This window comes from Equus caballus, chromosome 24 (genome assembly GCF_041296265.1).
Source record: "Equus caballus isolate H_3958 breed thoroughbred chromosome 24, TB-T2T, whole genome shotgun sequence".
NCBI lineage: Eukaryota > Metazoa > Chordata > Mammalia > Perissodactyla > Equidae > Equus > Equus caballus.
The window spans coordinates 24,259,467-24,287,152 of NC_091707.1; the positions used below are offsets into that span (position 1 = coordinate 24,259,467).

The following is a 27,686-nucleotide window of genomic DNA, read 5'->3' on the forward strand; positions in this document are numbered from 1 at the left end:
TGTCTTCTGATTCTGAGGGTTATTGCTAATCTATCAGACACATTTATTTCATTTCTTAATTTACAGGAATAGATAACAGAGGAAAAAGGTTTCTTTTTTTTCCCCCTGAAATACAGATGGGGTTTTAAGTCTAATATGGAAACAAGGGAGACAATTACAAACAGATTCAGAAAACGATGAGCCACTTTATAGGGAGTGGGTTCAGAGTTTGAAAAGGAAAAATTGCATTGCTTTCTCTGAGCCAGGGATCCTGGTTCACTAGGGGCCCAGGGAAGTCCTCTAGACCCTGCCTCACCCCTGCTCAATCCCAGGTACCACCCCAGGTGCTTCTAAGTAAGGAAGATTTCTTAGTTGTTTTAAAAATACGCTAAAACTTCCTAGAACACAGTGGTCTAAGGTAGACTTTCTTTGAAGGAATTGCTTATAGTATGACAAAGAAAAATCCAAGCCTTAACGTTATTGGTCCTGTGGTGTGATTCTAAAAAAATTATAATAAGTTTTCATTTTCAGGCTTCCAGTAGTCAGTTAGTTTAACTATTATAATAGAAATAAATATAGATTGTGTTGAGATATCTGGACATACATAACTTTAAGAAAAAAATTGATTTTAGTCGAACTAGTGAGGTATACCAGAGATAATAATAGTATCTCCTTTACAGAGTTATCATCCAGATTAGATGACATAATGCATATTATCTCAGCCTGGTGGTTGGCACTTGCGAGGAAAGCCTACAGCCTGTGAGAGGAGAGCAGAAGCGTTGTAGAAGTTTATCAGAGATACACTTTGATGGTTTTAGATGACTAAAAGCCCTAATTCCAGAAAAAAGAAGCCCTACCCCATTTCACAGATGAGGAAGCTACTGCTCAGAGAGGTTAAATAGCTGGTTGGAGATTACATGCTTAGTTAGTGGTGGAGCTGAGATTAGAACCCAGGTCTGTCCAGAAGTCCAAAGCCTGTACCTAAACCACCGTGCAGTGTGCCCACACCCCCTGCCAATCACCTGTGCTCTCTTGTCCAGAGTTTATCCATTTGTAAATAGGATGTATAGCTGCTGAACAAAGGCACAATTATGCATGTAGTTTTAAACATCATATCATAAGTATTTTTCAGGTTCTTACAATCTTCATAATAACAGTTTTAAATGGTGGCGTAACTTTCCATCAAGCCAGTGTATGTTGTCGACTTACTGACTTACCTATTAAGAGTCAGTATAGTGTAGTGGTTAAGGGTACAGACTTTGGTGCCTGGCTTAAATCCCACAGGGACTCATGGGTTAGGTTAATAAATGTCGAGTCCTTAAACAGTACCTGGCTGTATTACTACTCCTTTTATCCCTCTATTTTATATATTTTGGGAGGTTTCAGTTTTTCTGACAGAGAAATAGATAAACCAGAATTGCATTGAATATCTTCGTGCATTAGATTTCTTCCCTAATTTTGAATAATTTTTTTAAAAGAATAAATTTCCAGGAGAGATGATTGGGTCAAAGTTTATGACCAATTGTATGACACTTGAAATTATTATCAATTTTTTTTCCAAAAGATTATACCTGGGCTTGCTTTAAATGCCAGTCTCTACCCAGAGCTACTGACCCGGCATCCTGGAGAGAGAGTGGCATTGGGAATCTGCACTTTTAGCAAGTACCCCAGGCAATTCTTACATATGTTATGACTTGAGAACCATTGGCTGAAAAGTTTCAAGGCATTTCTTGATTGTTGTTGTTTGGTTTGGTTTGTTTTCTACAGCAAAAGAAGAGCATTGGTACCGGCAGCTCTGGCAAAGCTGGGGTGAAGGATGGGGGTCAGGGCCACTCAAAGAAACAGGGAGGCAGGCACAGTGATGGCCACTGGGGGGTGTGTGTGGGGGGGTGTTGGGTTACATGAAATTTGGGTATTTAAATTAGAACCCACTTTATCTATTCCGGAAACTCATTTTATCCCAGTGACTCACAAGCCTTGTCATCATGTGATGACATTTTGTGCTTGGAGGTATCTATATTATCCTAAACCCACTCCCTTCCCCCACAGCAAATGCTCATGTGGCCAGTCCAGTGGTTAACATCCGAAGGGGCAGTAATTTGTCCCTGTTGTTTAGAGTGTATTTCATTTGGTTTAAATCTTTCTGAAAATTAAAAGGCAGAAAAAACCTAGTGACACTTCACTTTTCAATAGCAATCATTGGAATGCCTTGTCAGCAATATTGTTTCCTGCCGTGTTCGCTGCAAAAACTTCTAAAATTAGCCTTCAGACATGCTGTAGCCTACGAACAGATTTTCTTTCAGAAAGTTCATTTGCAATTCACTTGGAACTGGGGCTGTGTTTTCACAGGGAAGCAAAGTTGTTATAATTGATGCCAAAGTTCCCAGAGTCGTAGTCCACAGATGCCTCCTTAGCAAACACAGAGCTGAGGCAGACACTGAGCCCCCAAACTTAGTAGGAACGTCAGGAGCCCAGGGAGCTGAGGTGGGAAAGAGTCTCCATGGCTGTTTTAGCAAAATAGCAGGAAAGGGGGCTGAAAGCTGCCTCAGAAACCAGGGTAGGGAATTTGTTAGTCAAGGTGTTCTGTATAAATTAGGACTGCCTGTGTATAAAATTAAGGATACATAGCATAAACTGTAAAGAATCTATAAAAAAGATGCTGATTACAATGATAAGCATCAAAGCCCTGTGAGGACCTCCCTCTGCCGCAGCTTGAATAAAATAATGAAAAGATAAGTGAGATATGTTGACTCATATTTCTTTCAAAATAGTTCATACTTCTGACTTTTTGGTAATTAATAGAGGCATTTGCCCAAATTAATCCAAATTCTCGTTTTTCTTTTCAGGGGCCTTGTGGAGAAAAAAGAGATGGAATTGGTTCTAAGGAAGTTGGAGGCAGCACAGAAATACTTGGCGGAGAAGTACTGCGTCCTCGTCCTGGGCCTGGGCATGCCGGACAAGCACCACATGTGCTGCGGGAAGTAAGCGCGCCCCCGTTTCACCAGATCTTCTCTTTGTACAGCCACCTCCTGAGACCCTTAAATGTGGCTCTGGGGGCCTGTGAGAAAGTTTCCTTTTTTATTGTACAGAATAACTGGGCTTGGGTGAGACTCTGTCCCAGACACATAGGATGTCTCGTTTGAGAGGGACAGGGAGGATGGGGAAATCCGGAATCTCAGCTGATACTTCACCAACCCTCCGCTGCCTGGGTTGGAACTTTTCTCTCAGGAGACGGCAGCTCAGTGGAACCTTGCTCTCAGCCAGGAAGGCTTCCTGCTGCCAGGCAAGGGCCGCTCGGCTGCCTAGGGCGGGAGGCCTGGTGATGAGCTGGTGTTGACGGGCATGTTGGGTGTGTCCCCTCTCCTTTCTCTGCCTGTTTTGTGGCAACAACAGTTGTGGGTACAGGCTTGTAAGGTAGGGGTTATAAAATGACTTCATTTGTGGGAAGATCATTTTTACCTTAGGATGACAGTTTTTACACTACTGGAATTAAAATTTAAAATTGTCTCATCACAGGAAAGTTTGGGATCACAGTAGTGAAAGCTCCGATCTTTAACCCAAAATCTCCTTCTCTGAGTTTCACAACAGGCTCAAGATCCACACGGTGGTCAGGGCCAGCACTTTTGTTTTTAACTTTAGAGGAAAAGAACCCAATACGTGACTTCTCTTTCTCCACCTTCCCTACATTTTCAAAGCACAGATATTTGTATGTGCTTTTTTATGTTGTACGTTTTCTATGTACCTTCTTCTATTATTCTGCTTACATAGTTTCAACTTCCACTTTGAATAGCAACTACAGTTATCCTGTTGTGTAATATACCAGTTTGATTAACCATTCCTTTTGTGTGGTTTCAGTTTTTCCCCCTTATAATATTTCTGCATTGAATATCTTTATATAAATTACTGTGTTCATTTGGGCTATTTCCTTATGGCTTATTACCCAGTGTACTACCTAGAACGCATGAACAGTTTTATAGCTCTTGTTACATATTGCCAAATTGTTCTCCAAAACGGTTAAAATATTTCATATTACCATCAGCAATAAGCATACCTAGTTTTATTAGTTTAATTCTTTGTGTGTGTATGTGAGGAAGATTGGCCCTGAGCTAACATCTGTTGTCAATCCTCCTCTTTTTCTTGAGGAAGATTGTCGCTGAACTAACATCTATGCCAATCTTCCTTCACTTTGTGTGGGATGCTGCCCCACAGCGTGGCTTGAGGAGCAGTGCTAGGTGCACGCCCAGGATCTGAAACTGCGAACCTGGGCTGCCAAAGAGGAATGCACGGACTTAGCTGCTATGTCACTAGGTCAGCCCCAACTTTAATTTTTTTTTTTAAAAAAAAGATTGGCACCTGAGCTAGCAACTGTTGCCAGTCTTCTTTTTTTTTTTCTTTCTGCTTTTTCTCCCCAACCCCCCACCACCAGTATGTAGTTGTATATTTTAGTTGTGAGTCCTTCTAGTTGTAGTATGTGGGATGCCGCCTCAACGTGGCCTGATGAGTGGTGCCATGTCCGCGCCCAGGATGGAACCAGAGAAACCCTGGGCCACCGTACCACTCGGCCACGGGGCCGGTGCCTTAATATTTTTGATCACTTAAAGGCATATAAAAAACTTAAAGATATTTTATTTGACTTTGCATATCATTCGGGACTGTGGAGTCTGTGCTGTTTTTCTGTGTAAAATAATTTGCCTGGTCCTCATTTAGTTTTAACCATTTATCAAGTGGGAACTTGGAATTTGTATACATAATTTAGGTTTCATATAGCAGGCATTGGCCATTTGTTTTTCTACTTTGTTGCTTTCCTTTTGCTATTTATGTTTTTACACATTATGAAAGTGTTTTATTTATTTGAACATTTCCACCTTGTTTCTGATGCTATTTGATGGTCATAGAAGCTAATTCCTGGGTTCAGTCTGTTCACTCCTGGGTTAAACGCTTTGCCTTTCTTTCTTAGTTTTTAAAAATAGGCTTTAAAATGGGCCGGTGCTGTGGTGTAGTGGTTTACTTTGCACACTCAGCTTTGTCAGCCCCAGGTTTGCTGGTTCGAATCCCAGGCACAGACCTGCACCCCGCTCATGGGGTGTCCCATATACAGGGTAGAGGAGGATTGGCATGGATGTTGGCTCAGGGAACATCTTCCTCAAGCAAAAAGAAGAGGAAGGTTGGCAACAGATGTTAGCTCAGGGCCAATCTTCCTCACAAAAAAAAAGAGGATGGTTAAAAAATGTTAAAGTCTTTGATCCATTTGAAATTTGTTTATCAGATCTGATGAGCAGTGAATCTAAGAAATTTTTTCTTTGCTAATATCCAGCTTTCCAATAATATTTACTGGTGATTTTTTCTACTGTAACATTTCTTGCTTATTAGTGTTGAATTTTTCTACTATTTTAACCCTTTGAGGAATTCCTATTGAGTTTTATTGATCAGTTTTTTGGTTTTAAACACAGAACTATATGGTTAGTATTTTGCTTTGCTTTATTCAACACATGATTGCATGCCTGCTCTTGGTAGTTGTGCTGAGTGCTGCGTGCAGAGAAAGCACTCTCCGCCCTCCAGGAGCTACAGTCTAGTGGAGTCGTCAGGTGACTGGGCACAGGCACGATGGAGGTTTAGACAGAGACGGCGCCCACCGCCCCCCCCCCCCCCAGGGTGAACCCCAGGGAGACTCTCTGTGGAGCGCAGGCAGTGAGCAGGGCTGCGACGGAGGAGCTTCAACAGCCGAAACCAGGACCTCACTCCTCTTACCTTCAGAGACCTTGCATTTGGCGAGCTTACCTGTTTGAGGTAAATTTCACTATTAGTCATATCTGCCGAGAACCTTTCCCTGTATATTATATTAAAATCTGTAGTACATTAGCTTAGGAAATAGTGGCGTCTTTACTATGCTGAATCCTCTCAAAAAGCTGTAAGGTATATTCTCTATTTATTTGTGTCGTTCTTTATTTTGTCCATTAAAGTTTTACATAATAATCTTTGAAGAAGTTTATGTGGTCCTAAGTTAGATAAGCACTCACGTATTTAATTTTTTATACCTATGTGGAGTTTTGGTTTATTTATTTATTATTATTATTTTTAAAGATTTTATTTTTCCTTTTTCTCCCCAAAGCCCCCCAAATACAGAGTTGTGTATTTTTAGTTGTGGGTTCCTCTAGTTGTGGCATGTGGGATGCTGCCTCAGCATGGCCTGATGAGTGGTGCCATGTCCGCGCCCAGGATTCAAACCAGCGAAACCCTGGGCGGCTGAAGCGGAGCGTGCAAACTTGACCACTCCACCACGGGGCGGCCCCTATTTATTTATTTTTAATTAGACAAATTCTTCATGAGCATATCATGAGGGTAAAAAGTTCAAACAATAGTCCTGTATTTAGTTGGTTTATAGTTAGTTGGTAGACGGAGTTAAAGATGAAAGTCTCGGACGCCCTCCCCGTCGTCCTCTCACTCCCCTCCCAGAAGTACTGTTGCTTCTGGTGTGGTCTGTGTCCTTCTGGCTTCCTATCCAGTCATACAGTTGCTTTTTCCTTGTTGTTATTGTTAATATGTGTAGTACGATAAGGCGGTATGTGTCATTCTGAAACGTGGTTTTTTCACCTACCAATTTTGGATATCTTTGAATATCCGTACACATAGATCTACCAGATTCTTTGCAAGAATGGAATGGTTCTTAAATTATGGATATTTTGGATTTATTATAATTAACTGATTATCAGTTCCCCTGTTGGTTCATGTTCGGTAATATATTTTTGATGATAAAAATATATAAGAATGCATTTGGCTTTATCAATTTATGTTATAACCTGTGACACATATGTTAAACACATTTCTTACCTATATAAAATTAGAGTTTATTTCTTTGAATTTTCTAGTTATATAATCATATCATCCATAAATGTGGTTTTTAGATTTAATTTTTTTCCTAGAGCCATATTTTTAATTTTTTAATTAGCCATAGGTAGTAGCATTTCTTGTAACTAATTCCATTAAAGAAGTAACTGAAGTCAACCTTATCTTTTTCTGTTTTAAAAGAGAATAGCACATGCTATTTATTTATTATGTTGACCCTTTGTTTAAACAGTGAACTATCATGTCAGGAAAACAATTCAGTGTTCCCCTATATGTTCAAATATAGTTTTGTTCTTTCTGTTTATAAAATTGATCCGTAGTCATGGAAAAAATTAAACAATACTGAAAAAGGCAAAGGTAAATCTGTTGAAATACCATCACCAAAATAACTTGTCAACATTTTCTTTATTATCTTTCCAGAAATCTCTGTATACACACTCACACACAATTTTACATAGATAGAATTTTATTCTTCTATAACATTCCATCTATAAGATATATATAATAATATACCTACTTTATAGACTGATTTTGAAAATTAAATCATACAATACACCTAAAACACTTAGAACCCTCCCTGGCATGTAGTATGCGCTCAGTGTATGTTAGCTATTATTATTTCATTTTTATTGTTATTACTACTAATTGTCTACAGTAAATATAGCTCCACAACATCCTCTTTAAAGGCTTCTGGTATTCCAAAAGTATTTTACTTATTGATGAACAGTTGAGATGTTTCCTTTTTAAATATTATGAACAACACTATGATCTTTCTTATACCTGTATTTTATGTACTTGTCTAGTTTGTCCTAAATTCCTTACAGTAGAATTCCTGGGCCAAAGAGGATGCATGTTTAAATATGACACATTGTGTTTAAATTTTAAAAGTCTTATTCAAGAACAGGTATTAACTTTTTTTTTTTCTTTAAGCTTTTTTTTTTTTTTTGAGGACATTTAGCCCTGAGCTAACATCTGCTGCCAATCCTCCTCTTTTTGCTGAGGGAGACTGGCCCTGAGCTAACATCTGTGCCCACCTTCCTCTACTTTTTATATGTGGGATGCCTGCCACAGCATGGCTTGCCAGGTGGTGCCATGTCCGCACCCGGGATCCCAGCCGGCAAACCCCGGGCCGCTGAAGCGGAATGTGTGCATTTGACCACTGTGCCACCGGGCCAGCCCCAAGAACAGGTATTACTATGGACAAGAAAATAAATGGAAAAACCGGTAATTTGTTAGAGTGAAGGGAGTATGAGTGATTTTTAAAATGCCTTGCATTATCAAAAAGTTATTGGATCTTTTGAGGTATAGAAAATGATATTTACTGTTTTCTAGTTCTCACTTGAGGCTCTTTGATTTGTCCCCATTTCTTTGTTACAATCTAAGAACCTAAAAACCTTAATGAATTCTGTATTTATACTTTGTTTTCTCATCCTATTTTTCCAGTTTCTTTTACTTTATTTTTTATCCTTACCCTATCCCTTACAAAACCTTTTACTTTATCTGCCTTTTGATGTCTTTCATGTGAGCTTGGATTTCTACCCTTCCACATCGTGAATTCTACAACTATTGCATGTAGTTAAAAATGTTTTCTTCAGTTTTTCTGAGTCTTGAATCCTTTTTCTGCTACCTACGAAAAAAAAGTCAGGTTGGACAGAGACAGTATTGGGTTAATAACTTCCTTCTTTAGTTGGAGTAGATTTTCTCCAAGCTTCTCCAGGGTCTAAGGGGCAGGCATAAATTCTCTCATTTCTCCTTGGCTGTTTGTAAGGACCTACGTTGGTCTGTAAAGTTTAAAAACAAAAATGTATATGAGGTTTCTCTCAAATGGGACTTGATGTTTATTGATATTTATATTGATATATTTTCAGTTCAGCCTCATTTTATTTGTTTTTTGGTTATATTTTGGCCTTGTTGGCCATTTCTCTTCCCTTCACCCTTCTTGTCCATGGTGGTAGACACACTTGATCCACTTCCCACGTCTGTCGTCTCTGATTCACTTTGTGTGATTTCCCATGATTTGGGAACGCCCTCTTAATGCATCTCCAGCAACATTCGTTCTTTATTTTACATCAATTCTGCTCTTCAGAGATTTTGCTGCTGTGTGCAGCTCTTTTATGGAGTTGACAAGTTTAGCACTATCTTCCAGCATGGCAGCCACAAAAACGTGCCACTCAGTTCTGCTACGATGGGGGGCATAATTGCCCAGTTGCTGCGCTCTCCATCTACCACCAGGCATGCACGGAGGCCACACTTCCGAGGGACTGTCTCCAGCCAATGTCTGAGTGCAGTAGGGATGCTAAAGTAGGCCCATTTCTACCAAACATGGGACTCCTCTGGTGGATGCCTTTTGCCTGAGGACTTCCCTTTGGCCTGGTCAAAACTTTCCTAGTGCTGCACTGCAGTCTGAGACTCTTCCTACCCCATCTGTCCCGCCTTTCCTCTTTCCTTCACCGGAGTCAGACCTGCATCCCAGTGTGACAGCTCTTCTTGCCTTCTCCAGTCTCTCCTCATTTCCTGTCACAGTTGTTTTCTCCAATACATCTCTTATATGTCTAATCCCATCTTGGCATCTGCTTCTCAGAAAACCTGAGCTAACATATCCAACATTGTAGCATTTTTTTGCAGTCATTATTTTATTTTGTATCTTTTAAAAGTATAGTGTATCCTCATCTTTTTATGCATTTAGCTTCCTAAAACCTGTTCCTTCTTATAATAATGCTCCTAAATCAGTGTTTTTCAAACTACAGGTCACAACACCTGATTAGATCTTGCAATTAACTCAGTAAGTCCTGGAGAGAATAGAATAGAATAAAAAAAAATCAGAGCACATCATATAAAGTGAGGCTAAGTATTGTTTAAGGAGACTTTTGTTTCAGTGTGTGTGTACTGGGATGTCAATGTTAAATATGTTTCTTGTTCTGTGTTACAGTCAAAAACGTTTGGAAGCCACTACCTTAAAGCATCCTTTCTACACCTTATGTTTTCATGAGAATGCTTTTGGTTAAACTTTTGAAGCTGTGAGATAATGGCATTCCCTGTCAGCCAACAGTTCAATTTAGGCAGCTGTGTTAATTTGGAGGACCATTTGTATATATTATTGAATTTTCCCTTTATTTTAGACAGTAAAAGTGGAAAATGGGGAATTCTGCTTCTTATAGCATTGTTAATTCAAATCTAGAACCACTGAGCATCTGTGGAGAATCTTTAGCTAGAGTCAGGTGCTCATGGGCATTAAGTGCGCCAAGCGTGTCTCTCTGCAAAGGGCAAGAATATGTATAACATTATGGAATTATTTCATTTAGTACCTCTAGCAGTAGATGCAATAGAGAGATATTTAAAATTGAGGATTGAAATTTCAGCATCAAAAAACATTCCTGTGAGTTCATTGCCACAAGATTCCCCCCCTACAAGAAATGCTCAGGAAGGCCCTCATACCTGAAAAAGAAAGAAAGAAAGAAAGAAAAGGGTTTGCAAAATCTGAACAAAGGAGATAAGTAGAAAGACAAAATCAGAACATTGCAGCTCTCCATCAGAACAGGTTAGCAAATGCTTAAGTATAACATTAAAGATAAAGGGAAGGGAAACACCAAGAATAAATATAATCTTGTCATTTTAACCACTAACTCACAACACAAGAAGAAAAAAAGACGTGACAATAACAACCTAGAAGGGGAAGAGGACAGGGATAGAACCAACTTAGTCTAGGGAAAGAAGAGGCCATCAGAAAATGGACTGTCTCATCTATGAGATGTTTTATACATAACCACTAAATAAATAATTAGAACAGAGACACAAATTACAAATAAGAAGAACACCAACATAGAAAGCTACCTAACTGAATTGGTAGTCCGAAATTCACGGGACAAGAAACAAAGGAAATGCAGGAGAACTGGAAAATGAGCAATAAAATGGCAGCATTAGGCCCCCACATTTCAATAATCACTTTAAATGTAAATGGGCTGAATTCTCCAATCAAAAGACACAGAGTGGCAGGATGGATTAAAGAAGAAGACCCAACAATATGCTGCCTCCAGGAAACACACCTCAGTCCCAAAGACAAACACAGACTCAGAGTGAAGGGATGGAAGATGATACTCCAAGTGTGAACACAAGAATAGTGAACACAAGAAAGCAAGTGTTGCCATACTTATATCAGACAAAGTAGACTTCAAGGCAAAACAGGTAAAGAGAGATAAAGAGGGGCAGCTTATAATGATAAAAGGGACACTCCATCAAGAAGACGTAACACTTATAAATATATATGCACCCAACACAGGAGCACCAAAGTACATAAAGGAGCTATTAATGAAACTAAAAGGAGATATCAACAACAATACGATAATAGTAGGGGACCTCAACACCCCACTAACACCAATGGATAGATCATCCAGACAGAAAATCAACAAGGAAATTGTAGAATTAAATGAAAAACTAGACCAGATGGACTTTACAGATATATATAGAACACTCCATCCAAAACCAGCAGGTTACACATTCTTCTCAAGTGCTCATGGAACATTCTCAAGGATAGACCATATGTTGGGAAACAAAGCAAGCCTCAACAAATTTAAGAGTATTGAAATAATATCAAGCATCTTTTCTGACCGTATGCTATGAAACTGGAAATAAATTACAAGAATAAAGCTGGGAAAGGGGCAAAGATGTGGAGATTAAACAACATGCTACTGAAGGACAAATGGATCATTGAAGAAATTAAAGGAGAAATCAGATATAATCTGGAGACAAATGAAAATGAAAACACACCATACCAACTCATTTGGGATGCAGCAAAAGTGATCGTAAGAGGGAAATTCATCACAACACAAGCTAACCTCAATAAACAAGAAAAATCTCAAATAGGCAATCTCAAACTACACCTAACAGAATTAGAAAAAGAAGAACAAACAAAGCCCAAAGTCAGTGGAAGGAGGGAAATAAAAATTAGAGCAGAAATAAATGAAATCGAAACAAAAAAGACAGTAGAAAGGGTCAGTGAAACAAAGAGCTGGTTCTTTGAGAAATAAACAAAACTGACAAACCCTTAGCCAGGCTCACTAAGAAAAAAAAGAGGGAAGACTCAAATAAATAAAATCAGAAATGAAAGAGGAGAAATCACAATGGATACCACAGAAATACAAAGATTATAAGACAATACTATGAAAAACTGTATGCCAACAAATTGGCCAACCTAGAAGAAATGGATAAATTCTTAGACTCTTACAACCTCCTAAAACTGAATCAGGAAGAAATAGAGAACCCAAATAGACTAATCATAAGTAAAGAGATTGAAATAGTAATCAGAAACCTCCCAAAAGATAAAAGTCCAGGACCAGATGGCTTCTCTGGAGAATTCTACCAAACATTCAAAGAAGATTTAATACCTATCCTTCTCAAACTATTCCATAAAATTGAGGAAGAAGGAGCACTTCCTAACACTTTCTATGAGCCCAACATCACCCTGATCCCAAAACCAGACAAGGACAACACAAAGAAGGAGAACTACGGGCCAATGTCACTGATGAACATAGATGCAAAAATCCTCAACAAAATTTGGGCAAACTGAATACAGCAATACATTAAAAAGATCATACACCATGATGAAGTGGGATTTATACCAGGAACACAGGGATAGTTTAACATCTGCAAGTCAGTCAATGCGATATACCACATTAACAAAATGAGAAACAAAAACCACGTGATCATCTCAATAGACACAGAGAAAGCATTTGACAAGATCCAACATCCATTTATAATAAAAACTCTCAATAATATGGGTATAGAAGGAAAGTACCTCAACATAATAAAGGCCATATATGACAAGCCCACAGCCAACATCATACTCAATAGGCAAAAACTGAAAGCCATCCCTCTGACAACAGGAATGAGACAAGGGTGTCCACTCTCTCCGCTCTTATTCAACATGGTCCTGGAGGTTTTGGCCAGAGCAATTAGGCGAGAAAAAGAAATAAAAGGAATCCAGATAGGCAATGAAGAAGTGAAACTCTCACTGTTTGCAGACGACATGATCTTATATATAGAAAAACCCAAAGAATCCATAGGAAAACTATTAGAAATAATCAACAGCTACAGCAAAGTTGCAGGGTATAAAATTAACATACATAAATCAGTAGCATTTCTATACTCTAATGACAAACTAACAGAAAAAGAATTCAAGAACACAATCCCATTCACAATCACAACAAAAAGAATCGAATACCTTGGGGTAAATTTAACCAAGGAAGTGAAAGACCTATACAATGAAAACTACAAGACCTTCCTGAAAGAAATTGATGATGACATAAAGAGATGGAAAGACATTCCATGCGCATGGATTGGAAGAATAAACATTATTAAAATGTCCATACTACCTAAAGCAATCTACAGATTCAATGCAATCCCAATCAGAATCCCAATGACATTCTTCACAGGAATAGAACAAAGAATGCTAAAATTCATATGAGTCAGCAAAAGACCCCGAATGCCTAAAGCAATCCTGAGGAAAAAGAACAAAGCTGGAGGCATCACAATCCCTGACTTCAAAACATACTACAAAGCTACAGTAATCAAAACAGCATGGTACAAAAATAGGCACACAGATCAATGGAACAGAATTGAAAGCCCAGCAATAAAACCACACATCTATGGACAGCTAATCTTCAATGAAGGAGCTGAGAACATACAATAATGAAAAGAAAGTCTCTTCAACAAATGGTGTTGGGAAAACTGGGCAGCCACATATAAAATAATGAAAATTGACCATTCTTTTTCACCATTTGCAAAAATAAACTCAAAATGGACCAAAGACTTAAAGGTAAAACCTGAAACCATAAGACTTCTAGAAGAAAATATAGGTAGTACACTCTTTGACATCAGTATTCAAAAGGATCTTTTCAGATACCATGTCTTCTCAGACAAGGGAAACAGTAGAAAGAATAAACAGATGCGACTTCATCAGACTAAAGAGCTTCTTCAAGGCAAGGGAGAACAGGATTGAACCAAAAAGCAACCCACCAATTAGGAAAAAATATTTGCAAATCATATATCCAACAAAGGCTTAATCCCATAATATATAAAGAACTCACACAACTCAACAACAAAAAAAATCAAACAACGCAATCAAAAAATGGGCAGGGGACATGAACAGACATTTCTCCAAAGAAGATATATGGATGGCCAATAGGCACATGAAAAGATGCTCATCATCGCTGATCATCAGGGAAATGCAAATCAAAATTACACTAAGATATCACCTTACCCCCGTTAGAATGGCTAAAATAACCAAAACAAAAAGTAACAAATGCTGGAGAGGTTGTGGAGAAAAAGGAACCCACATCCACTGCTGGTAGGAATGCAAACTGGTGCAGCCACTATGAAAAACAGTATGGAGATTTCTCAAAAAATTAAAAATAGAAATACCATATGATCCAGCCATCCCACTACTGGGTATCTATCCAAAGAACTTGAAATCAGCAATTCAAAGAGACCCATGCACCCCTGTCTTCATGGCAGCATTATTCATAATAGCCAAGACGTGGAAGCAACCTAAGTGCCCATCGACTGATGGTTGGATAAAGAGGATATGGTATATATATATATATATATATATATATATATATATACATACACTGGAATACTAGTCAGCCATAAAAAAGGATAAAATGTTCCCATTCACAACAACATGGATGGACCTTGAGGGTATTATGTTAAGCGAAATAAGCCAGACAGAGAAAGACAATCTCTCTATGACTCCACTCATATGTGGAGGATAAACAAACACGTGGACAAAGAGAACAGATTAGTGGTTACCAGGGGAAAGGGGGTCAGGGGGTAGGCACAAAGGGTGAAGTTGTGCACCTATAATATGTGCACCTATAATAATGTATAATTGAAATTTCACAAGGTTGTAAACTATCATAACCTCAATAAAAAAAAAATTTCCTGTGGTCCAAATATAGGAGGCCTTTGCAGGTCCCTGGAGCTATTGGTAGGACGTCAGCTTGTTACAGACCCCGCTATTTAGGAAAAGGGATATTTTCTCTTGACAAAATTTTCAAGAAAGCTATTAGAAGAAAATTAGAGTCTGCTTCACAATTTTCTATTCAATCACTTGTAAAATCACCTTTTCTCAACATTAACTCTAATCTCTTTTGTCTTCAAAGTGTCACTTCAAATTGAGAAAACTGGAATTTGAGGTTTGTATTTGTCAGCTTGGGCTACCGTAACAAATTACCACAGACTAGATGGCTTAAACCACTGGAATTTATTTTCTCATAGTTCCCCAGCTGAAGGCTGCAAGTCGGAGATCCCTTGATCTACCAACATGGTCAGGTTCTGGGGAGGGCCCTCCTCCTGGCGTGCAGACAGCTGCCTTCTCGCTGGGGCCTCTGTGGTAGAGATAGAGCCCTAATCTCTCTTCCTTCTTCTTTTTTTTTTAAAGATTGGCACCTGAGCTAACAACTTTTGCCAATCTTCTTTTTTTTTTTTAATTGCTTTTTCTCCCCAAAGCCCCCCACTACATAGTTGTATATTCGAATTGTAGGTCCTTCTCATTGCAGCATGTGGGATGCCACCTCAGCATGGCCTAATGAGCGGTGCCAAGTCCGCGCCCAGGATTCGAACCAGTGAAACCATGGGCCACTGAAGCCCAGTACGTGAACTTAATCACTTGGCCACAGGCCGGCCCCTCTCTCCCTCTTCTTAAAAGGAACAAATCCCATCATGAGGACCCTACCCTCATGATCTCATCAAACCTAATGACCTCCCAAAGGCCACACCTCCAAATACCATCACACTGGGAGTTGTTAGGACCTCCACATACGAATTTGGGGTCAGAGGACACAGACATTCGGTCCATTACAAGGTTAAAAAAACAACTACTCAAAAAAGAAATTTTATTGCCCATACTTAATGTTTAATCTTTTTTTTTGTGAGGAAGATTGTCACTGAGCTAACATCTGTGCCAATCTTCCTCTATTTTATGTGGGATGCCGCCACAGAGTGGCTTGACGAGCAGAGCTAGGTCCATGACCGGGATCTGAACTGCAAATCCTGGGCTGCTGAAGTGGAGCGTGCAAACTTAACTGCTACACCACCAGGCTGACCCCCTTAACGTTTAATCTTTAAAAACATATATATTGCAAACTAATTTTAGGATAAAAAGATCAAACTATTAATAATTATATCATAATTAGAGACATTATTGTATCTTTTAGTTCCCTGGGTATAGAACCTCCACTTAAGTTATTATACTTTTACCAGTACATTTTCATTACAATGTAATTTTTATGCAAATTTTAAAGGAACTCATGGTGTTTGAAAGTAAGTGATTGCTTTAGTTTCGCACCAGCTCATTTCCAGGAGATGTTGTCTTTGGGCCATTGGACGCAACATCGCCTGCTTTCCACCTGCCTGTTGGATGGCAGTGTGGAAAAGAATCAGTGTGGAGCTCTCCACCCACCATTCACACAGCAAATTCCGTGCAGGTCAAAGAGCTGAACAGAGGATATCGAGGAAAACAGACTACAGCATGTTTCTCCTGTAAAAGTTCTTAACTGACCACGGGTGTTGATTATGTTCTTGAATGGAGCTCTTAATGTTCTTTTGGTTGTTTCTGTCTAGGAGAAGATGAGGACAATGTTTTTGCCAGTTATGAGTTATTGACTGATTTTAACATAGTATTATTTTACTTCCTCCCTCGAAATGTGAATATTCTCATGAGAACATTTTCGTGTGTATTTTCTGACTTTTCTCTCTAATACATGCACACTTAAAATTGGACTAGAACACCTTATGCCATTTAACTCTGGAGTTAAATTAAGGATTCAGTAGAAACAGCAATTAGGGGCTGTTCATTTCGTGCTTTCATGTTTCGTGAGAAGTAGGAGGACGTGCCTTTTTCTTCTGACTACATCTGTGACGCCCTGATATCACAAAGCTTTGGCAAAATTTTGATGAACATGTTCGGTGAAAGCTCTCTGTGTTTCCAGGATAGATAAGAAAACCTCCTCATGGTGCATGCCCTAGAGTTAGATCTGGCCTTTGGTTATGGCCAATTCTGGCTCCACTCCCACCTCTGCTTTAGGACTCATACCCTCCTTTTCCGCTGTCAGTGTAGCTGTCACCTGACGGCGGACCAAAGAGGCTGGCGGTGTGGGTGAAGATGGGGGGAAAGGCGTCTCTGAAGCTCAGGTGTGTAAATCATCCTTAACCCGTTCCCCACCTCACCCCCAGTCACGGGCACCAAGGCCTCTTTCCCCTCCCCCAAGCACATTCCTTTGAAATTTCTCTTCCCCTCTGCAGAGCATGCTTTGACTCTGATTTAAACCTGATTTCACTTAAAGCTGCAAGGAGCAAATGGGAGCACAGCTTTTTTTCTCCCCAGCCCAGAACCGCATGGGCTTGGCCTAGGCTTTGCATGCCTTCAGGAAAGACTAAAAATGTGCTATACTTTCCTCATTTTGGTTTAGAGCTAAGTGTCTTATGTAGTAAGAAGGAATAAGAAAGCATCATACCAGGCCACAGAAGATCTCTGGATTCACCACCAGGCTGGCTTTTCCCTCTTTCCTTCAGATTCTGCCCTCACAGGTGGAATGCACAGCGTCTCTGCTGACCAGCACGGTAGCCGTTTGCCACGTTGGCTATTGAGCACTTGGAATGTGCTGGTCCATACTGAAATGTGCTGTAAGTGTAAAATATACACTATACAAAAAAGTTTTAAAATGAATAAAATATCTCATTAATAATTTTAAAATGTTGATTACATATTGAAATGATAATATTTTGGGGGTTTGGATACAATAAATATATTATTAAAATTAATTTTACCTGTTTCTTTTTACTGTGGCTACTAGAAAATTTTAAATTATATTTGTGGCTTGCATTATATTTCTATTGTGCTGTTGTGCTGTTATAAATCCTGTTTCAATTCGTAGAGGATTTGGGGGGCTTAAATTTGTTATTTATACTCAGTAAACTTCTAAATTTATGATCGATTTATAATTATGGTGTACTTAATATAAGAATTATAAGATAAAAAAAGGAAGGAAGAAAAAAAAATGGCTCAAAATCTACCATCAAGATATGAATTTGCAGATTTAAACTGTGAGGTCCCCAAATGTCCTCATTCTCTGCCTCCGTTTCCTGGCCTCATTTCCGTTTCATATGCAGAGCCAAATCCGAGTGGGATGAAGAAACCCGCCACCCTCTGTGTTTCATTTCTGCAGTGCGCCTGTGCCGGTTTGCTTTGGGCTGGAAGAGAGAAAGAAGTCCTAGTTTTATGGCAACTTGAGGAAAAGGGGAGGAGGTTCATGGTACCTTCTAATGTTTAAAAAAAGAGCGAAAGAAAAGAGAAGGAGAGAAAGTGTGGGTTTCCTGGGCAATCATTCTGTCGTTTCACAAAACCTTGCTAAGATGGTGCTGCTTTAGGTTGTGCCAATGTAAGCGCTGCTCTGAACCTCCCAGAATGCAAGCTGACTTGGTATTCCAAAAACAGAGTCTGGTGGTGTCTGCTTCAGCTTGGCAGGTCTGCCTGGTCTCTGGTTTCAGCTGGCAGAGGCCATGGAAGAGCGGAAATTCCACATGTGCACCCTGTCAGGTTGAGGCTTCAGGTGGCACAGAAGGACTCAGGCTTGTCCTGAAAAGTTTCTGATGGGCTCTGTGGCTTAATATTTTTATCTGCAAAATATGCTAAAGGAAAAGCTTGTTTCCCTAGTGTTCTGGTTATGAAAATAAATGTGGAGATCTGACAGGCCCGAGTTTTAGTACAGACTCTGCACCTAATTAAATATGTCTTTGAACTTCAGTCTCAACCTCAGTTTCCTCAACTGTAAAGTGGGAATAACAATACTGACTACATCATAGGGATCTTATGAGAACTAAACATAATCAATGCAAAGAGCTTAGCATAGTACTGGGCGCATAGTCCACACTTAGTAAATGCTCACTGTAATAACTATTGCCTTAATTCTTTGTTGACTTGCACACGAGTCTGTAAATGAAGAGTCTGCAGGAAGGGAGGGACCTACTCCAGTAAAAGCTGACCCACCTCTTCAATGGTTCCCCCAAATAGAGGGCTAGTTTGGGCCCATACGGACCATGAAGTCTCTGTGAGAAGGCTGGAGGTCCTGAGGATTTTGAGTCGTGTTTCCCAGACCCTGGGAGTTCAGGGCAGTTCTGGAGCGTTTGATACCGAGGCCAATTCTAGGAGTCAGTTACTCTGAGGAAGGCCTAAGCAAAAGCAGAAGCAAACCCAGGATCAACCTTGGAGTGCCCTGGGTGCAACCTTGGTCCCCAAGACTGATCCCATGACTGCAGGTGCACAGCCCTCGCCATCAACTCATCAACTCTCAAGTCCTCCCTAGGCCATGCCTGCTTTCCTAAGGCTGGGAATCAGAATCAGAATGGCCCGTGTTGGGGAGGGGAGGCCAGAGCCACTAAGCATGCCCATGCCAGTACAGTATCCTTAGCATTGAATTTGTGTTGCAAGAACTCTTGGGCCAATGCCTGCCTTTAAGAGACAAGGCTCAGTCTACATACCTCATTCAGAAGGGAGAGCTCACTACTGTCCCAGTCAATTGCATGGCATAGACCTTTGTCCGTTTTGTTTCTGTTTCTTTTTGCACTCCATAGCCATAACCATTATTCAAGATTTTTTCTTTTTCTTCACTTTAGACTTACCCTCTAGTTCTTTACTTCCATACCTCGTCTTACCACTTCACCACCTTTCCACTCCCCTCACCTGCCCAACACTCAGATCACCAGAAGCATTTGGAAAAATACATTTCCTCGCTTGCTTATCTTGAATTTATATTGATTAAGTTTTGACCAAACACTCTAGGGGTTTTGATCTGGGTAACCTAAGAAGTTGAAGGAAAAGATATTGGGGCTCATCATCAATGACTTTTGATCGTATTTATGTGGCTAAATAGTCTTGGCCTTTTGAAGATAAGGGCTTATTACCTGGATCCCTGAAAAATTGTGCCTCCCTCTCAACCAATGGTTGTGATTTGTTGTGTTGCAGGGAGAAAATATCAGATACGCAAAAAGACTGGAAGTTCTTTGAGGTAAGTCACTTACGTTTGGGGGCTTCTCTCTTTGGTGTGAAACATGACGTATAGCAATCACCAATAGCTGTTTGTCAGGCACTTATTTTTAGTGAATATTCTTTCTAAAAAGGATGCTAACAAGCTGCATGCCACACCTTAAATTTTTGGCCTGATTTTACTCCTGCAAAGGTGAGTACATGTGTAATTTTCCACAGCTTTTCAGGAACTTTGAGAAATTGGGTCCTCTGGGTTTACGTCTACTTAGCAGTGTTCTAAAGACAGGTGGGAGCTTTTCATCTGGCTGTGGGTTGTGATTCTTGTCTCTTTTCTGTTGTAGTCCTTTTTCACTTTCTGTACATATGTAGCTTGGATTGTCTTCCGACGTCAGCACTTCGTAGAGATTGAGGAAGAAATAGGGAGGCTCTTTCGTACCAGTATGTTCAACATCCCTCGAAGGAAGCGAGAGGAAGAAGAATCAGGAGGGGAAAAGAAACGCATGACCTTTGTACAATTCAGGTATGATCTTTTGACTTTCCGGAGCTCAAGGACATTTCTAGAAAACAAGATGATGTGATCCAAATGTCACCTTTCTTTCCCCACAGGAGAATGATGGCAAAGCGCCCAGCGATTAAAAAAGCCATTAACATGCGCTCTCCAGTCATGTCAACTCTGCTGCCATCTCTCAGAGAAAAAGCTCAGAGTATCTTTGAGAAAAAGTATCATCAAGGAAGCATCAAACTCCCAGCCCAGATGCAGGAGCACATGGACAGTCTGGACTCTGTGCCCATGCCAGTGTAAGTGGCCCGAGGAGAGGGAAAGGGGAGCCTGAGCGTCGCTGCCCAGGTTGGGCCTGGGAGGGGCAGGGGCTCACATTCCACGCCTCTGCCAGACCGGTGCACACAGATGGAAGCACAGCCTTTCTCCCCATCCCCTGCTCCTCTCCACCTGTTTCCTTTCCAGGGCAGCTCTTGGTGCACCCATCTAGACTAGAAAAAATTACTAGAAAGTTATGCTAGACTTCAAATAGTTCTAATTTGGAGGAGTGAGTAGCAGACTTTATAAGGCTGATGTTTTTCCATTAGAAGAATCATCTTTGGGAAATGTGGGAAGGGGCAATACAAAATCTTGCTATGGGCTGAGGTTTTGAACCCATAATTAAGAGCATAGTGGTCGTTCGTAGAAACAGGGGAATGTTCAAAGAAATAAAATAAAAATAGGTGTGTGTGTGTGTTTGTGAGTCTTAGCTTTAGTACACACACACACACACACACACACACACACAATCATTCACCTTAGTCTTTGGCCTCACTGCTTCAGCTCTGCCGATAATTCTTTTCACAGAGTTGGCATCCTGGGGGAGCCTCGATGTCTGTTCAATCCCCATACTCTTCTCCCCCTTGAACCAGAAGAAAACATGAAACCATCTGGGAGACATCCTTCCCTGGTAGAAAGAAATAACATGAAGATTCAGGATACACTGGACTTAGTCATGAGAGCACTATCCTTTCAAACAACATTCCCGAAACAATCTGGCACATTCCATTTCTGGAACTAAGTCTCTGTGTTTGAAGTAAACTACTTTGACTTAATCACTTTATGTAGGACTAATATTTGTTGTTATTAAACTTTTAAAATTGTTGAAATCACTTTGCTAAAAGTTCAACAATAGACTATTAAAGAATTCCAGAAATCTCTTGAAAAGCTCATTTTCCTGTATTTAATAGTTTGCTTTGCTCTTTACTTACTTCCTGGGCTTCTCTGTGACTATTTACAGTAATGTATTAAAACTTTTAGCCAATGTTCTAGTGCACTAGTGAAAAAACATTCTGTTTATTCATTTCTAAGTTCATTTTTGCTTTATGAGAGAGTATCTTTGCCACATTTGAAAACAAAATTTCATAAAGAGGCAAATTAGAATGTTTTTAACATTAAATCTCTTTCTATGGCTATATTATTGTTGGCACTGGGATATAAAGTGTATCTGACTTATTTAAAAGCCTTTTTAGCATATATGCTTCATTCATTCTTTCATTTGTTCATTTAACAACAAATGCATATTAAGCCCCTGCTCCCTTCAAGCTATGTGCTGGGTTATGGAGGGAAAAATGATCGTCAAGACAGAGACCGTATCCTCCAGGTCTGGGTGGTAGAGAAGACAAATCAAATACACACCTGCTCACAATACAGTGCTGACATGTGAGAGGCCACAAGTGAGCTAAAGACCAAGGGCCCTGAGAGGACAGGGCGGAAGAGCTGTCACTTCCGGGGGCCCTGGAGTGTTCTGACTTGAATGTGGCTTCTCAGGGGTAAGGTGGCACTGAAGGGGGACTTGAGTCAGAGCAAGAACACATGCAAAGTCACAGAGATGAAAAAGTGTGCCTGGTGACTGAGAAATGGTAAGAGCAGGGTGCATGCGTGCCATAGGGTACATTAGCAGAGCGAGCTGGAAAAGCCAGCTAAGCCCTGGATGTCCCTCTAGGGCATGTGTTGGATGCTATCTGGAGGCAGTGAAGATCAGGAATCACTAATGAAACCAGGTGGAATACTGTACTGAGGTGCTGATCATAGAAGTTTATTATTTAAAAAGTCCTGTAGGAGTTTAGCCAATTAAAACAACTGGACTGAATTTATCTTTCTGTGGCCACAGTTTTATCCTCAAACTTCAAAATCCTCCTTTTAGCATTTAGCTAAAAATTCATTCATTTCAGAAAAAACTGGATACTTTCCCAGATTTAATATCAAGAGCAGAGGAACACCAGCTCCAGCCGAGTGATAATGTGGAGCAAATTCTGTGATACATGCCCTGCCTTCATTCGCTCATTCTTTAGTATCCAGGTCAATTCCTGTTATAGCTGCCAAGTTTTTATGAAAATCCTGGACTAAGAGCTAACCTTTGTTGGACTTTTTATTTATGTAGAAAATTTTGTTATAACCCACTCTGTTGTTACAAATTTTTATCTAGAATATGTTGACATGGTTTTATTTTTATTTTTGTTTTTGTTTTTTGGTATTTAAAAAAATAAAGCCTGGGAATTGTCAGACTTCTGCAACTGTCTTGGCTAGAGCGCTGGGCTTTGCTCTGTTCTTCTCTGGACTGTGAAGCTTTGGTGTACTTCATTTATTAATTTGTTCATTTATTTATTCATTTTTTCATTCTGTACATTACTGTATTCCCACCCTGTGCTGGGCACCACATGATGCTGGGAATTCAGTGTGGAAAAAATATAGTCTGCTCTGACTTGGCACTGACAGTCTCGGGGAAGACAGACAGGAGAAGGGGAAATCATCCCTAAGGAAGTGACATTTAAATCTGAGACTTGAAGACATATAGGAGTTAGAGAGGTGGGAAGTAAGGAGGGGACTGTTCCTGCGTGTATCAGCTATCTATTGCTGTGTAACAAATTACTGCAAAACCTGGTGGCTTAAAACAGTAACATTTATTCTCTTAGAGTTTCTGTGGGTCAGGCATGCGGGTGCAGTTTAACTGAATCCTCTGACTCTCAGTCTCTCAAAACATTTCAATCAAAGCATCAACTAGGGCTGAAGTCATCTAAAGGTTCAACTGGGGGTTGATCTGCTCCCAATATGACCCAAGTGGTTGTTGGCAGGGTTGTTTCTTGTAGGCTGTTGGACTGAGGACTCAGCTCCTTGTAAGCTGTTGGCTCAATGCCTCCCTAATTCTTTACCACATGAGCCTCTCCATAAACAGCTTCATCAGAGTAAACAAGTAAGAGAGTAAGAGAGTGCAAGCAAGACAGAAGTTACAGTCTCTTACAAGCTAATGTTGGAACTGATATTCCATCACTTTTGCTCTATTCTATTAATTAAAAGTAAGTCACAAGGTCCAGCCCACTCTCAAGGGGAGGGGACCACACAAGGCCGTGAATACCAGGAGGTGAGGATCATTGGGGACCATCTTAAAAGTCAGCCTGCCACTCTGGCAGAGGAAACATGAAAGTCTTGAGGCTGGAAGCAAAGCTCTTGAAGTTGCTGAAATAAGGTTTTTGTGGGTCTAGAGAGGAAGGGTAGAAGGATGAGATATGTAGCTGGAGAACAGGCAGAAGCCCTATCATGAAAGGTTCTGTGAGTGTATTAAGGATACACTTAAGATCAATGTGGGTTCTTGCAATGCAGCTGTGCAGCTTGCACAAAGGCACTCGCGAATGGGGTGGATGGGGGCTGAAATCCAAATACACTTCTTTACTGTGTTCTGGATCTTTCCAGAGGGAATCCCTTTTTGTAATTCACAAAAAAGCAGCCTTGAATCTTTGATGGTTTCTAAGCAGGTGCATTGTTAAAGCTTACCCAGAGGGTTTTTTTATATGAAATATTCAGCAATTAAGAGAATGAGAAGATAAGCCACAGGCTCAGAGAAAAATTTGCAAACACATATCTGAGAGAGCACTTGTATGCAAAATATATAAAGCAGTCTTAAAACTCAACAAGAAGAAAAAAAACAAGCCAATGAAAAAGTGGGCAAAAGATATGAACAGAGACACCTTACCAAAGGAAAGATGCACTTGACAAATGAGCATGTGAAGAGATGTTTGACACCATTTGTCATTAGGGAATGCAAGGTAAAAAAGCAATGAGATACCACTACACACTTATCAGAATGGCTGAAATCCAAAAAAACTGACAATGCCAAATGTTGATGAGGATGCAGAGCAACAGGACTCTTATTCATTGCTGGTGGAAATCAAAATGGTGCAGCCACCGTAGAAGACAATTTGGAGGTTTCTTTAAGTTTCTTAACATTCATAGGAAAATGTAAGGGACCCAGGTAGCCAAACCAATCTTGGAAAAAAAGAACTAAGTTGGAAGACTAACATGTTCTGATTTCAAAACTTAGTACAAACCTACAGAAATCAACCCTGTGTCTTACTGGTATAAAAATAGACATTTAGATCAATGGAATAGAATCAAGAATCCAGAAATAAACCTATACATTTATAGTCAATTGATTTTTGACAAGGGTGCCGGGACAATTAAATGGGGAAAGAATAGTCTTTTCAACAAATGGTGCTGGGACAACTGGATATTCCCATGCAAAAGAATGAAGTTGGATCCCTACCTTACACCATATATAAAAGTTAGCTCAAAATGGATCACAGGGGCTGTCCCTGTGGCAGAGTGGTTATGTTCACATGCTCCGCTTCAGTGGCCCAGGGTTTTCCTGGTTCAGATCCTGGGTGCAGTCATGGCACCGCTCATCAAGCCGTGCTGAGGCGGCATCCCACATAGCACAACTAGAATATACAACTATGTATTGGGGGGGGGGGGGCAGTTCTATGGGGAGGAGAAGAAAAAAAAAGGATTGGCAACAGATGTTAGCTCAGGTGCCAATCTTTAAAAAAAAAAAAAATGGATCATAGATCTAAATGTAAGAGTTAAAACTAGAAAACTCTTAGAAGAAAACGTAGGAGTAAATCTTCATGATCTTGGGTTAGTCAGTGGTTTCTTAAATATGAATGACACCAAAACACAAGCAACCAAAGAAAAAACTGATAAATTGGACTTCATCAAAATTAATAACTTTTGTGTTTCAAAGGACACTATCAAAAAAATGAGGGTGATGGTTGTATAACTCTTTCACTATACTAAAGAAATTGTACATTTTAATGGTAAATTGTGTGACATGTGAATTGTATCTCAATAAAGCTGTTATAAAGAAAAAAGTGAAAACACAATCCACAGAATGGGAGAAAATATTACAAATCATATATGTGATAAGGATCTAGTATTCAGAATAAGTAATAGACTCCACAATAAAAAAAAATAAGCCAATTTTAAAATGGGTGAAGGATTTGAATACAAAGAAGATATACAAATGGCCAAGAAGCACATGAAAAAATACTCAACACTCAATTAGGGAAGCGCAAATCAAAACCACAATGAAATAGCATTTCACACCCACTAAGATGGCTATGAGCAAAGACAGACAAAACAAGTGTTGATGAGGATGTGGAGAAATCAGAACTTTCACAGCATTGCTGGTGGGAGTGTAAAATGACGCAGCCACTTTGGAAAACTGTCACTTCCTCAAAATGTTAAGCATAGAGTTACCATATGACCTAGCAATTCCACTCTTAGCTATATACCCAAGAGAATTGAAGACATATGTTTACACAAAAACTTGCACACAAATGGTCACAGAGGCATTATTCCTAATAGGCAAAAAGTGGAACAACCCAAATGTCCAACAATTGATGAATGGATAAAATTTGGTATATCCAATGCAATGGAATATTATGCAGCCATATAAAGGAATGAAATACTAATTCATGCTACAATGTGAATGAAGCTTTAAAACATCATGCTAACTGAAAGAAGCCAGACACAAAAGGCCCCATATTCTATGATTCCAATGATATGAAATGTCCAGAGTAGGGAAATCCATAAAGACAAGGTAGATTAGTAGTTGCCAGAGGCTGAGGGGAGGAGGGAATGGGGAGTGACTGCTAAGAGGTACAGGGTTTCTTCTTGGGGTGATGAAAATGTCCTGGGATTAGATAGTGCTAGTGGTTACAGAACTTCATGAATACACAATCTCTAAATGGTACACTTTAAATTCACTCCAATAAGGGAATTATAAATTTAAAAAACAGGAAAGTCTGAGAAACCACCACATGATAACTAAATATAGTGTAATATCCTGGATGGGATACTGAAACAGAAAAAGGACACTGGGAAGAAATTAAGGAAATCCCAATAAAGAATGGTTGTAATTAATAATAACGTATCAATATTGGTTCCTTAATTGTGGCAAATGTACAATACGAATATAAGATGTTCATAATAGGGGGAATTCGGTGTGAGGTGTACAAGAATTCTCTATACTATCCTTGCAATTTTTCTTTAAATCTAAAACTTTTAAAATAAAAATTTGATTTTAAAAAAATGTTCAGCTATTACTTATGTATAGTAGCTGATCACGTGGCTATAGAGGTGGACAACACGCAGTTCTTCATTCATGCTGCTCTCTGGGCAGAAAGGGAAAGACAAGACATGAACATGCTCAAAAAAAGAGGCTAGGAGTCAGAAATCAAGAAAAACAGTGCAATAGGGCTTACAGGAGAGAGCGTATCAGGTCGGGAGCTTGAGAGGTGAGTGTAGAGATGGCTCTTGAAGATGGAAGGAGCCTGGATTGGCAGAGATGGAGTGCGGGTACCAGGGAATGCTTCTCCGGGTGCTCACAGGGTTCAGACCTGAAAACGGGGTGGCGATGAGGCCTTGAGCTGGACTTGGGGTGGTCATGGGAGTAGCGAGGACTTCTCCTTTGCCAGGAAAGATGGGGTCTTCCTGCCTGACCTTTTGCAGGCGGATGCAGAAGTGTTTTTTTATTTGGTCTTTGTTTTAAGGCTGCCCCTTCCAGGGTCCTATAACGTTTGAACCATCAGCCTGCCCAATATGTCATCGTTTCCATCTTTACATCTGCTTTGAGCTTCAGTTCCGTCAGAGAGACAAATCATCCTATTTTGACTTGGCATATGGCATTCTGATCTCTCAGCTAATTTTTATACCAAGAAAGAAAAATAAATTTGACTCCCCCAGGCCCATTACCATTCAGCCCTCCTCTCTGAACATGTTTCAGGTTGCAGAAAGCAAGCAGTTTCACGGGACTGAGAGCACAAGGAGAACTGTCCTCTGGTTGAATTTGCACAACGTCTCCAGAGCAGTCTGTGTCTGGCAGCGGGTTCGTAAGCTTGTTCTCTGTCTCTGAGTCTGGGCGCACGCTGGTGGCTTTCTCTCTGTGGGGTGATGCCTGAGGCAGTCTAGGTGAGCGATGCCAAGCGGCTTGGTGTCCAAGACTACTTCCTC

The 27,686-nt window shown here is 40.0% G+C and overlaps 1 protein-coding gene and 1 long non-coding RNA gene across 7 annotated transcripts in view; one reads left to right on the forward strand and one right to left on the reverse strand.

Moving 5' to 3' along the window:
- Positions 1-21,566, forward strand: part of PPP1R36 (protein phosphatase 1 regulatory subunit 36) — a 38,787-nt gene extending 17,221 nt beyond the window's left edge. For all 6 annotated transcript variants that reach the window (XM_023627903.2, XM_023627905.2, XM_023627904.2 and 3 more), the window contains 5 exons: positions 2,826-2,960; positions 19,841-19,883; positions 20,203-20,381; positions 20,468-20,659; positions 21,207-21,566. In XM_023627903.2, coding sequence (XP_023483671.1) covers positions 2,826-2,960; positions 19,841-19,883; positions 20,203-20,381; positions 20,468-20,659; positions 21,207-21,420 — 763 coding nt within the window. In that variant the 3' untranslated portion in view covers positions 21,421-21,566. The remainder of the gene's footprint in view (positions 1-2,825; positions 2,961-19,840; positions 19,884-20,202; positions 20,382-20,467; positions 20,660-21,206) is intronic.
- On the reverse strand, positions 15,065-21,306 carry LOC106782513 (uncharacterized). The gene is made up of 6 exons (XR_001379697.3): positions 21,157-21,306; positions 19,897-20,418; positions 18,866-19,047; positions 17,893-18,069; positions 17,334-17,500; positions 15,065-16,436 (listed from the first exon to the last, which is right to left on the reverse strand). It is a non-coding gene; the product is annotated as an uncharacterized lncRNA (long non-coding RNA).
- Positions 21,567-27,686: the final 6,120 nt, after the last annotated feature.